This window comes from Carassius carassius, chromosome 8 (assembly GCF_963082965.1).
Source record: "Carassius carassius chromosome 8, fCarCar2.1, whole genome shotgun sequence".
NCBI lineage: Eukaryota > Metazoa > Chordata > Actinopteri > Cypriniformes > Cyprinidae > Carassius > Carassius carassius.
Genome location: NC_081762.1, coordinates 6301088 through 6314760, shown reverse-complemented (window position 1 = coordinate 6314760; position 13673 = coordinate 6301088). Strand labels below are relative to the sequence as shown.

The following is a 13673-nucleotide window of genomic DNA, read 5'->3' as shown; positions in this document are numbered from 1 at the left end:
AGTTTTTGTCTGGACTGTGGACTCATTGGACAAAACTTGACTAGTATGAATCCAGTTTTACAAACCATTTAAAACACTATGTATTTTGGCTTAAGGTAATATTGTAACTGTTTTTTTTTAATTTACAAGTTATGTTAATAGTGAGAATAAACCTCTAAAATAAAACGTGAATTTTTTTTTTAAGATTTTGAAACAAGTGAATGTGTATTTTTGGTCTAAAGGTAATAAACGCTACAATCATAACATGAAAGATGATGATGTTGATGCTCAGTTTGTGTTTAGAAGATTGTACAAACAGACGTACAGGAATAAGAAATTTTTTGATCTCCTCTAGAGCGTGACCCATTCTTGCATATGCTTCAGCGGGCGGTGCGAACACCTCGATCAGCACATGAAGATCTTCGTTGAGGTGGTGATACTTTGTCTCTCCGCTCTTTCGCAGTTCTTCTTCCTGTGTATAAAAAAAAAGAAAAAATTACACATTTGCAAGCATTTGCCATACCAGTTGAGGAACAGGAACTAATATATATAGTATATATAGTAATATATATACTAATATATATGCATATTCTATTCAATTAAAATGTAAATTCCATATGCAAACACATTGACACTGTGCAGCGAGTGGGGAGCACTGTTAGCTGGCGCAAAGCAAAAGAGCAATTTAACAGGAACCGTGAGACAGAAACATGGCAAAGAATTACATCAGCCCACCTGTCAGATGCACAGATGATGCCGCTTTATTTTAAAAGCAGGGTGAGATTTTCATTCAGCACGGCTTTTAGTTGGAGAGCAAAGCGTGCTGTTATGTGAGTGCTTGTCTCCTGTGCTTCCTCTGATGTCATACAGTTAATCTGCTCTCTTTAAAACAGTCGCAGTTATGCAAATGATATGCTAATTTCATCCACAATCTGCTGTTTACTGAAAGAGGTCAGTTTAGTGCAGATATGCTGAGGTAACGGAGCATGTGTGTATGAAAAGGCAGTAAGCATGGGCTAATCAACAAACTGCCCAAAAATCTAGATTTACATTTACAGTAATGTTTTTATTGTTTGTTTTTGTTTTTAAGTTCCATTCATTCTCTTTAAAGCATTATTTTTGTGGAGTTTTGTGTAGTGTTATGCATAATAAAAAAATAAAAAGGGCCTCTTTTAAAAAGGATCTTAAACATTATTTATCTAAAGATTATTAATTTAAGAGGCAGAGCAAGTTGTTTTAATTAAATGACTGATGAATCGTTTAAAATAAAACCAGGAACCTGTATAAAGAAAGCAAAAAGTATCAGATTGATTTTCAAAATAATTGTCATATTTGTATAGGACTGTATAAAATTTTGAGAAAACTATGGAAGCTTGTTTTAATCAGTGAATTTTAAATGAATGAATGAATGAATGAATCTGGAAATTGTGCACAAATTCAAGTCAGACTTGTGAGACAAACTTGCAGCTGCTAGAAAAAATGAAAGAGAAAAAGTCAAATTTGTGTGATCAGAAAGTAGCAAGTACCTTCTTAATTTCTTGTTATGTGGCAAAAATAAATGAATAAATAAAAATTAAATAAATAAATAAATATTTGTATAAACATAATTGCAAGATGTATAAAGAAGTGAATTGTGAGATAAAATAGTTGTAAATTTCTTTAAATATTTAATTTTGTATTCCATGGAGGAAATAAAAATACTAATAATAAATGTGAGATGTAAACAAGAAAAAAGTCAAAATAGCAAGACGAATGTACACTGAGAATTCTGAAAAAAGAGTCAGAACTGCAAGATTTAAACTCAGAATTATGAGAAGAAAAATTTCTAAATTGCAAGATTTAAACTCATAATTATGAAAAAAGTCATAATTGCAAGATTTAAACACAATTATGAAGGGAAAAAAAGTCTAATTGAAAGATTTCAACTCAGAATTATGAGAAAAAAAGTCAAAATTGCTAGATTTAAACTCAGGAAAAAAAAGTCACAATTGCTAAATATTAACTCAGAAACCAGGAGAAAAAGTCAGAATTTTTAAATAAAAGTCTCAATTACCATTTTTTTTTTATTTATTTATTTATTATTTGGAAAAAAAACAAGCTTCCATGCAAAAGTGTTTGCAAAAGCATATTTTCCACATTAAACGGCACACATATATGTAAAGTTTTCTAAAGTGCTTCCAAAAACAAGCTCTTGTGGGGTTTGGGGCGTGTATGTTTACTATCAACATCGTTTGGTAAATTCTGTGAAATTCATTTCTGCAAATTCTAGTACATCAAAGAGAATGATGAGCTTTAAGCAAATCTCTCCTCTCTGCTGTGGGACGGAGCTGCAGGAGAATCTCCAAACAGCTTAAAACCGTGCAGGTGAGCATTCCAGATCCAAACCGGCCAATTTGCGGTGCACAATTCCCCCTCTCTCGCTTTTCTCCACAGAGAGCTTGTTCACCAAAATCTGACAGGACCGGAGGAGTGCAGCAGTCAATAACAACACGCCCAATTAGTAGATAAAACCTTCCAGAACACCCTGAGCTCTGGAACAGCTGTCTGAAGGGAGAAGATTGCTCGTGTGAACGCTGAATGTAATTGTGGCATGCTTATACATGCACACATCAAAAAATGGCCAGAAACCAGAGGTACATGCACACAATCTGCTGGGGGAAAATGTCAATACTTAAAAGGATACATATCATGGATTTTCCTGAACCTTTTAAAATAAATATTGCATGCAACAACTTAGCCAATTAGAGCCAACTAATTAAAGGTATAGTAGCAAAAACAGCCTTTTTTTAAAAGTAAGGAGAGAAAGCAAGGTTATTTTTTTCTCCTAAATAAATGTATACTTTCACTCAGCAAAAATGCATTAAATTAATCAAAATTGACATTAAATTAATTATAACACTTTACATTTCTTATAAATGCTCTTCTACAGAACTTTCTATTCAACAAAAAATCCTGAACTGTCTCGATGCTGCTGCTACTTTGACGGAGTGAAGAGCAAAGGAGCGAGGAGACATAAGGGATTCCGTGAAGTAAGTTTTTATTAACACCAAAACAAAGCAAGGCTCACATAGCAGAGGGGATTGACAAACAATACCAGATGCTGGACATGGAAACACACAGGGCTTAAATTATGGGACTCATCAAGGGATAAACGAGACACACCTGGAACTCCCATGGCAGAGCAGGCAGCTCGGGGAGCCAGGCCTCAACACTCGGACCGACCCCTACAGACAGATCCCTATACCCCCCCCCCCACCCCCCCCTCTAAAAAATCCTTGGGGAGAATATTGGCTTCTGAGTCCCACTGTGGGCAGGATGCAGCAGCCCTCACTGGGTTGGACGTGGGGACTGGAGCCAATACTGGAGTGGACTCATGGGCTCGAACCAACAGTTGCTACCTCCTTTGATTCCTCCCTTTGGGTTAAGGATCATGCTGCTGTCAGCTGAGGGCTTGAGAGTGAACCGGCTACTGGGCCCGACTTCGGAGCGGCCGGCAGGCTTGCTCAGTCCTGTGGTGTCTGGGAGATCCACGGGGCGATGGTAATTGGCCCTGATCCAGAACAACGAATTGACGGTGGCGTCATTCAACGCTGTTATCATGTCTAGTTTGCAGAATTCCCGGGCGTACTCGATGAATGCGAGATCTCTGTGGGCCAGGGCAGAGAATCTCATGGTGATTTCCATGATTGCAGGGAGAAAAAATGGAAACACTCTCGAAAAAAGGAAAAAAACACAGAGAGAAGGTGCGCCGCTTATTGTTTATGTCCGGTATTTTGTCACGATGCTGCTGCTACTGTATACTATAATAAATGTAAGATGATGTAGGTACAGTTCTGGGGGCGGGGCTAGTGTTAACTGCGTTAAAAAAATGTAATCAAATTATTCATTATTCAAAACTAATCAATTAAGTTAATGCGTTAAACTGACAGCCCTTATATATATATGTTAATGATGTAAACTGACAAGCTGCGCAAATCCACGCTGATAATGACTGTGGATTTGTATACATATATATATATATACACACACACACACACACACACACACACACACATTTTGGACATTTAGAAAGGTTGCAATTTTACAGCTGTTTCTATGTGTTTAGATTGAATCTGTATCAAAATAAACTACAGACATGAACTAAAAGGATCATCTAAAATTAAACTACTTTTTTTGGTGCAAGAAATGTTTAGGAAGAAAAAAAAATGACAGTGCCGTTTACACAACAATGTTTTTTACTAAAATTTCTAAATTGTTTATGCATTTTGGCTATTCATTTATATGACAATGGCCTTTTGGGGGCCTGAAAATGCAAACTTTAAAAGTTCCAAAGTAAAAGTTTTAACTGTAAAAATGCAAATTTGTGAAAACGGTGAAGTCATGCGCATGTGTGTTGCATGTTCAGTATATGTGCATAACATCGCCAACTACGGGTCTGGCATGAACAATACAGCGTTTTTAGTCTTTTTTGGTGATCTGTGTGAATGGGGATCATTATTGACAACATTGTTGTCTATAGATGAAGCTTTTAAAAAAAGGAAAAAAAAAATTCCTGTTTAACTAGAAGAATGCATCTGAATTACCGCAACAGACAGCTCAAGTGAATTCATTTAGATGCTTTAAGAAGTAATCTGTTCTTTGCCAATAAACCTGTCAGACTATATCTCTCTGTCCCTTTGTCTCTTGTGTTCTTTCTCTCTTTCTCTCTGACACAATGCTGACGTTAGCATGTCTGTATGACATCGTATTCCTCTTTCCAGGTGAGGTGGGGGGAGCAACCCATCAGCAACCATCAGTCGATTCAATCAGTGGTGCAGCATGCAGAAACGCAACGATGTGATCGTTCAGATCACTTCTCACCCTTGACAGTGGAGACAATGAAACTATGTGGTGAAAGACGGGACAAAATCACCAGTTCCTGCCTCATATACCCTGATTAACAACCCAGAGACTGATAATAAGCAAAGAAAAACACTGATAATAAGCAAAGAAAGAATACCTTTTCTTTGTCTCTCATGGATCCCTTGCCGAGGATGGACATCTTGGTCAGCGTGTCCTCCTGCAGTCTCTTTAATGAGTTCCCTCGAGGGCCCAGGAGTTTACCCACAAAATTGAACTAATAAAGAGAGAGGGAAAATTTAATTTTTACTTTCACTTCATAGTACTGTCTTCTAATTACAAATTCTCTAATACATAAGTTAACTTTTAGCAAAATGTTTGCATCCAAACTGCACAAATATGGCGGACACGAGCACAGGTGCGAGACTCCTACCACGCATCTGAGATCTTCATATGTTTTATATTTTAATATATTTTAATAGTTTAGCAACATATAATTAGCTAACTATAAAAACAAAAATCGTTGAAAAGTTCCTTCACAATATACCATTGTGTGGCTTTGATAAATTTACATATGTTTTTCCATACCTCTGACAAGATACTTTGAATAATGCTGGTAATGTTTTATAGCAAGCTTTATAGAATTTAACCGGAACTGGTCCGAGTGTATTTTGCTATCTGGGCACAGTGTTCCTCTTGACAGAACTGCATCTGTGAAAGACAGTTTACTGAATCACAAGAGACTCCAGATCTAAAACACATACTGTTTTGTGTCACATTCGGATGGAAACAGGAGGCAAGGATCAAAGAAACCTGAGACAGAAGAAAGAGAAAGAAAGGAAGAAGAATCGTACCAGAAAAAATAGAAAAGAAAGAGGAAGCATATAGGCTGTGGAGGTTAGACGCTTTCTCTGCTGTTCTTGTTAAAACGCTTCACCTGCGCCTGCTGTCCAGGCTTGTTAGCGATCTCACCGCTGAACCCGGAGCAGAACATCAAACCCTGCCACCCATGAAGACCTCTGAGAAAGCCACAGACACAATCACAGCGCTAAGGTGACACAATCTCAAACTTTCTCAGCTACTTCTTCAAAATACAAAGGCTTGACTGAACCTGATGGCAAAATTTGAATCCTAGAATTAGCAGAAAGAGCAGAGCAGTTCTAGGTTTATACAACCTTTGTGGCAAGATGAATACATACTTTGAAAATTCAAAAGAAATTCTATACTATATATATTATATAATATGCAGCACTTTTTCTTATAAAATTCACCTGCAGAAATATGAACTGTCATGAGACAATTGTTGACAGAGTGTAAGATGTATTTCCTCAGCTCAGATCAGATCTCTTATAAGAATAACGAGAAATGTTTATAATGATCATACTGAAATGTCTGACTTATGAGTATAAGCTATCTGGGGAAATCTAAGTGCATTTTAAAGTATGGACGTTTATTTCTGCCATAGGATAAAACAAATTAAAGAGGCAACTGTGACTTTTTCCTCACAATTCTAAGAAGAAGGGTTACATTTTATTTAGGGTGTTCTTGTTACTACATGTACATACTATATGTGATCCTGGACCACAAAACCAGTCTTAAGTGTAAATTTTTCAAAAATGAGATCTGAAAGCTGAATAAATAAGCTTTCCATTGATGGGTGGTTTGTTAAGATAGGATAATATTTGGCCGAGATCTATTTGCATATCAGGAAAAAAAATCAAAAATATTGAGAAAATCACCTCTAAAGTTAATAGGTGATATATATATATATATATATATATATATATATATATATATATATATATATATATATATATATATATATATCTTAATATATAATATATTAAGAGAAGGAAGTTCAGCAAAAGTTTCCATTTGCTACTAATATAATCTCACTGATCTCCAAAAGCAACAACCGAGATGGTTAAAAGATCTCATTTGTGATTTCTCTTTCCAATGGGAACACACTATGATTTGAGAATGCACTAATCCTGATACTTTGGGACATAATCATCTCAAATACTTTATAGCAATGAGGATACGCAAATTATTATTGAGCTGATGATAGATTGACAATTTAAAGGTCATGACTTCTTAGTCATCAGCTCAATAATAATTTGATAGATAGATGATAGATAGATAGATAGATAGATAGATAGATAGATAGATAGATAGATAGATAGATAGATAGATAGATAGATAGATAGATAGATAGATAGATAGATAGATAGATAGATAGATAGATAGATAGATAGATAGATAGATAGATAGTGTCCCGTGGTGTTATTGTCAATCCACACATTGGATTTTTAGAGCGTGGTGGGTTCTGCTGCTGATGGCTGTTTGTGGAGTTGCTTTCATTAGATGTCTGTTATTTACAGAGGCTTTTGTTTGGCTGTGCTTTAATGGTGTAATCTGATGATATTAAGGCTTGTAAATGACAGCGTGGGCCAAACTGCGTGAGGATTTACGAAAAGCTCTAAAGCTCTTAAACACACACCATCACACACACACACACACACACACACACACACACACACACACACACACACACACACCCTGGCCTCTCCTCAATGTAGAAATGCTGACATTTCTGTGTCTGTTTCCCAATGAGAACTTCTGATGAATAGACAATAAATACATGCAAAAATCACCCAAGTTTTTTTTTTTTTTTTTTTTGCAGATATTATCCACATGGGAAAATTTGTCTTTCAGAAAGGAAGCAGCTTAGCTCTCCTCATCAACACATGATTTGAGGATTGTTGGATACAACATTTTAATGATTATAAATTTAAAGCCAAAATAGTAAAAGTGATGCTTGACTTGGCACGTTTTATTAGTTTTCAAAAAGATCTACCAGAGAACATTACTGTCTCATGACAAAAAATAGGAGAAGATGATAACCGTTATCTGATATGAATGCACAAAATGTGTGCAGCTTTATGAAAATACATGTAGGCTTATAAGAAAGGCACAGGCAAAATGAAGTAATAGCTCACAGGCAAAATTTGGATATCCCACCATGACATTCATTATGAATTCATTTTAATTGCAGATAACATCAGGTAATGAGGGTAATTTACAGATCGTTCGGCTGATAGTGCCCTGATGCTGATGCTAAATCACATACGGTATTCATTTTTCTCAAACGCTTTCAAAAAGATCTCAGAGATCCATGTGTCACTTATTAAACTCGGTTTACTCTTTATGGAAATATCTCTCGTTAATAAAGCTCTGTTTGTTTGGAAAACACAATGAAATGTCTGAGAAGAAAGCAGCATTCTCTGTTTGAGATAAAACAGTTGGCACATGGAGGGCTTTTCACTTTGGGTCTCGCTAAACAGCCTTTACAAAGAGTCTGACCTCACAGTCAGCTGCCAGAGACTGCACACACACTGCCTGAGAAAGACATGAAAAACACTTTAATTTAAAGGAATAATAAACATAAAAGGAAATCCTGTCATTATTTTCTCACCCTCATGTCATTGTGAACCCAAATGCTGTTATTTTCTCAAGAGAAAATGAAAGGATTTTTAAAGAAACCTTACACAGGTCTACAAAAACAGTTCTGTCATAACACAGATGAAAAAGTGTCAAAAAGTAAACCTTACAACTGCACTATTTTCAAAGTGTTTTAAAGTCACTCAATAGATTTTTGTGTGAGAAATCAATCATTATTTAGCCTATTTTTTACTGAAAATCTTTCTCTCAAAACCGCTATGTCATGTGGTGAATCTGAACCGGACACAAATTAAATTTTTCAGAATTGAAGTCAATAGCCTTTTACTCACACAAATGTTATAGACAACTTGTAATATGTACTTAACCATTCAGAATTTTGGGGTCAGTAAGATTTTTAATAATAATAATAATAAATTTTATATATATATATATATATATATATATATATATATATATATATCAAAAGTGATATTTATAATGGTATTTATAATGCTTATAGAGTGTCCTGGTTTTTAACACCAAAAAACCATAAGAAATGTTTCTTGAGCAGCAAATCAGTATATAAGAGTGATTTCTGAAGAATTATGTTACACTGAAGACTGAAAATTCAGCTTTGATCACATGAATAAATTGCATTTTAAAATATGTACAAATAGAAAACTAATTTAAAATTGTTATAGTATTTTTTTATTATTATTATTATTATTATTATTATTATTAATAATAATAAATAAATGCAGCCTTGGTGAGCAGATAAGACTTAAAAAAATGTTTAAATAAATAAATAAAATTAAAAAATCTTACCGCTCCCAAAACTTTTGAACAGCACCGTAGCATCTCAGAACAACAAAAACCAACACATTCTCACTCCCAACTCGTCACATATTGATGCTTGGTCAGGACACCATGGCGTCGCTTTCTGACGCTCAAGGTACCCCTTTAGCATCACTTTTTTACAGTGCAGGGTTGTTCATTGTTTTCAGTTGTTTGTCTTAATTTAACGGATTGCATGCATTTGTAAAAAATCTAATAATTTTATATAAATATATACTTTCATTGGAGCACCTAACCCCACCTCTACCCTAAACCCACCTCGTGATGATCTCACTCCATTAACATGCTCACATCTCATTCAAAAAGATACCCCTGTAGCATGATGCAATCACCCCTAGACATACAAGATCCAATAGCATTTTACAACCAAGGCTGACGTAAGGCTTCTTCTGGCGGCATTTTTTGAATTTGCACACAGACTGTAGCACACAGGATGAGCTTTACGGCGGACAGAGATGGAGACGGCGATCGCAGACATTCCTCTCACAAATCAATCGTTTTGCCTCAGAAGACTTGGAATATTAATCATTTTTAAACACAATATCTTGTGTTTTATTGGCAAGTTTAGGGGCGGGGATTGGGTTACATGCTCATAAATATGTAAATAGTGTATCATAAATAAAACTTGTTGTGACTGTTTACATTGAAAAATCACACCACAACATACATGCAATATTATTGCGCAATATATAATTTATCATGCAAAAAGGATCTGCACAGATGTTGTTCTCCCTTTATTTAAAAAAGTTAAAAGTGGCGGCAACGTTTCGGACAAAGAGCTACAAAAGTATTGGGGATAAAGGCACAAAAGTATTGGGGATAATAAAATAATAAAATTACACAGGCAAGCACTGAAACATTTGTTTAACCATCCTGATTAAACCTACATTGTAGCTCAACCAATAGCATGAGTTTAGGGCAGGACTATATGTTTGACTGACCAATGGCAGACAGTTTGAAAAATAAAAATAATAATTCCCAGTGGCAAACCAAACACTAATGCCACAAAAATGAAATGCCTCACGTTTAATAAACACTTAAAATGCATATTCACGATTCACTAATATAAAATTGTTCTTCAATATCAATGACAAGCGACCATGTCCTCACAAGATAAAATTAGCCAAGAAAGTGTGCCTGTTTTGTAAACATGTGTCCCATAAATGAATCTAAAGGTGACGTCTGGAGTAAAACTGTTCCAATCAGATTCATCACACTCACCCTTCAAGCTCTCGCTCTCCTTCTCCTCATCCACCTGTCACACTGGACAAATTTAATTTGTCTTCCTCCAGTAGCTCTCTGAAGCTCTAAACAGCACATTAGTGTCTACAGTCATCAGAGCTGTCAAAGGCAATCTGTTTAGTGTGACGTGGGGTGACGTGAATAGCCGCGCTGTATGACATTACACTGGCGCTCTCGCTCCGCCACTGATAATTGCTTTATTTGAAGTGGCCGATCATTACGGCTCTAACGCTGAGGGCTCATGTACTCTGACATTCCTTTTAGCTCTGAGATGAAGTTTCATTTACAAGACCTGACGTCCCCATCTTTTTTTTTCTCAACAGCTGTCCTATAACGCATTGCTATGACAAACCTGAAGTCAACAGCAAACGCCCAAGACTGAATAGTGGGATCCACAGGTTAAAGCCTGTGTTCATTTCAACAGAAATTCACATAGCATGGTATTTATATAGTAGTCCAAAGTAGGCATACTTCCAAAAATACTATGGTTTCACCATGCTACATATAAAAAAAAATAATGCTAGTACAATTCCCCTTTATGATAAATTTACTGAATGATTATGTTAACAAGGTATTAATAAAGTACTCCAAGTTACTTCCAATAATACCATGGTTTATTATTATATGGGCACTACCACAATTGTTTGAATATAGCACCATAGTAGTACCACGTAAAAAAAAAAAAAAAAAAAAACAGTAAATTAAATTTAGTACCACAGTATTTTTCAAAGTACCACATTTGATACATTTGATTTGGTATTATTTTACCACCACAATACTTTTGTGATAGTCACATATTATGGTTTTAATATGGTACTACAAGGTACTTCAAATAATACCATGGTTTTACCATGTCTGAAAAACATGAAGGATAACATGTACAAATAAAAGTATGTAACCAAAATTTGTGGACATAGTACCATAGCATTAAGGACATACCATGATAGTACCATATAAAAAACATAGTACCATAGCATTTTTTAGTATAACAGTAATACCCTCTAATACCATGTTATTATGTTACCACCACTATGATTTTAACATGGTACGTTTAAAAACCATGGTAAACATACTGACTGATTACACTTTAAAAGTATGGTACTACCATGTGTTTTGGACAAGGTATTTTACGATGGTAATACCATGGTAGCGCCATATAAGAACTATGGTATGTGAATTTAAGTATCAATATTGGCAATATTTGGTGTATGTTACCGCATAACTTTTTGTAAGGTTATTATATTCACAAACCATGGCACTTAGATAGTACTATAAGGTACTTTAAAGAATACCATGGTTCTACCATGGAAAATGTTCAAAACCTTGGTAGTACCATGGTACTTTTTGGCAAATGTACTGAATAATAACACTTAAAAAACATATGGTACGGAGCCGTGGGAACGGAGCGAGGCCGGTGAAGTGATTTGGAAATGAGCAACACCTGTGCCACTCACCGGTCTCGAGTCCCAAGAAGGAGCTCCGGAAGTATAAAGAGGAGGAGTTACGACAGAGAAGGACGAGAGAGGACCAGGCCTGGATTTTATTTTGTGTTTGGGTTTTTTTTGTGCGCGGCAGTCATCCATGAGGGGCTGTTGCGTTGTTTTGTGTTTATTTTATTATTAAAGTTTGATTGGAATGTTCGCCGCTTCCCGCCTCCTTCTTCCCGTGACTAGGAAGGCTTTTATTGTGTTACATTGGTGCCGTAACCCGGGAGGAAGGAGGGACGCGCTGCCGAAGATCTCTTGCCGCTGTGGTGAATCCGCAGTGCCATTGAGCATGGTGGAGCAGTCTGCCACTGTGGATGTTTGAGGTAGTGGGCTGGAGTGAGTTGCTAGAGGGACGGACGAACTCGCTGCCGGCCGCCCGTGAGGTGGAGGGACGGCTGCCGTCCATGAAGGAGTGGAGGAGTCGGCGCCATTCGCCGGGAGGCCAGAGCCTACTGCTGTCCGCCATAATGGGGAGGAGCAGGGAACGGGGGGCTCCTGCCGGCTGGCCAAAACTGGAGGAGCCATCGCCGTGTATTATGTTACTGCCATGGTACTTTTTTGTAAGATTAATTATTATATTCACACACCAAGCTATTTATATGGCACTCAAACGTACTTCAGAGAATACCATAGTTTAACCATGGTACTGTAAATGTACTAAACAATTACACTTACAAAAAAGTAGAGTACTATGTTATGTTGGGCCTTTGCATTGGTAGCCCTTTATAAAAACCATGTTAAACTAATTCCATCATATGCTGTATTTTAAAGTACAACAGTATTTTACCATCCATACCATGGTATTATGTTACCACCACTCTCGATCTAAAGCAGATAACCTCTTCTATGCCCATGATAGACAGTGGGAAGAGTTTGGCAGGCAGTCTACCATGGTTTGTGGTTAAAGCAATCTGCTGATCATCCAGTTAAAGCCAGGGACAATTATATTCACAACACTGCAGTGCACAAACTATATCATTTGACTCACTGCACTGTGACAAATTTCATACTGAATAGATAATAATGTCATTATAAGGTCCAGCTTTAATGGAGCCACAGAGCCAACCAAACATCTCTGGACAACTGGGGCTCCTGTAGGTGCTGGAATCAGGAGTAAAGCAGACTTGTGTTTAATAACACATGCTGAAATTTGGGTTTGAGTAATATTTACAGTGTAGAGATCTGGATGGAGACTCTTTTGAAGCACAATGATGCGTTTAACAAAACCTGTGACCTGACACAGCCAGTGAGACAAAACCCAACCGGATATAAAATTAAATAAAATAAAATAAAATAAAATAAAATAAAATAATTAAGACAAAGTTAAATTTAAACTTGAAGGTGGGCTGTTTCCACATAGTAATACCCTGGCAAGCATCCAGAATTCCCTGATGTTATGGATTTTACACTTGTAAGAACCACTCATATTTCCTTAAAAAAAAAAAAAAATATATATATATATATATATATATATATATATACATATATATATATATATATATATATATATATATATATATATATATATATATATATATATATATATATATATATATATATATATATATATTATATATATATATATAAATTAAGTAGACCCAGACACGCAAATTGAGCTCTGATTCAGACTACTGCAGTCTGTTGGTGCATTCATGAGCAAAAAGAGTTACATTCATTAAAACTGAAAATTAAATATGAATACCTATAACAATAATAATAATATATTTTTCCATTAATTACAAATTCTATCCCTGTCTTATATTAGGTACCAGACATATATAATATGAGTAAAAAAATGAGAGTAGAGTGTGTGTATCTGTGTGTGTGAGA

The 13673-nt window shown here is 35.8% G+C and overlaps 1 protein-coding gene across 1 annotated transcript in view; it reads right to left on the bottom strand.

Moving 5' to 3' along the window:
• Positions 1–13673, bottom strand: part of LOC132145079 (KH domain-containing, RNA-binding, signal transduction-associated protein 3-like) — a 134731-nt gene that overhangs the window by 43523 nt on the left and 77535 nt on the right. The window contains exons 3-4 of the mRNA XM_059555795.1: positions 4979–5095; positions 305–451 (exon numbers count right to left, since the gene is read on the bottom strand). Coding sequence (XP_059411778.1) covers positions 305–451; positions 4979–5095 — 264 coding nt within the window. The remainder of the gene's footprint in view (positions 1–304; positions 452–4978; positions 5096–13673) is intronic.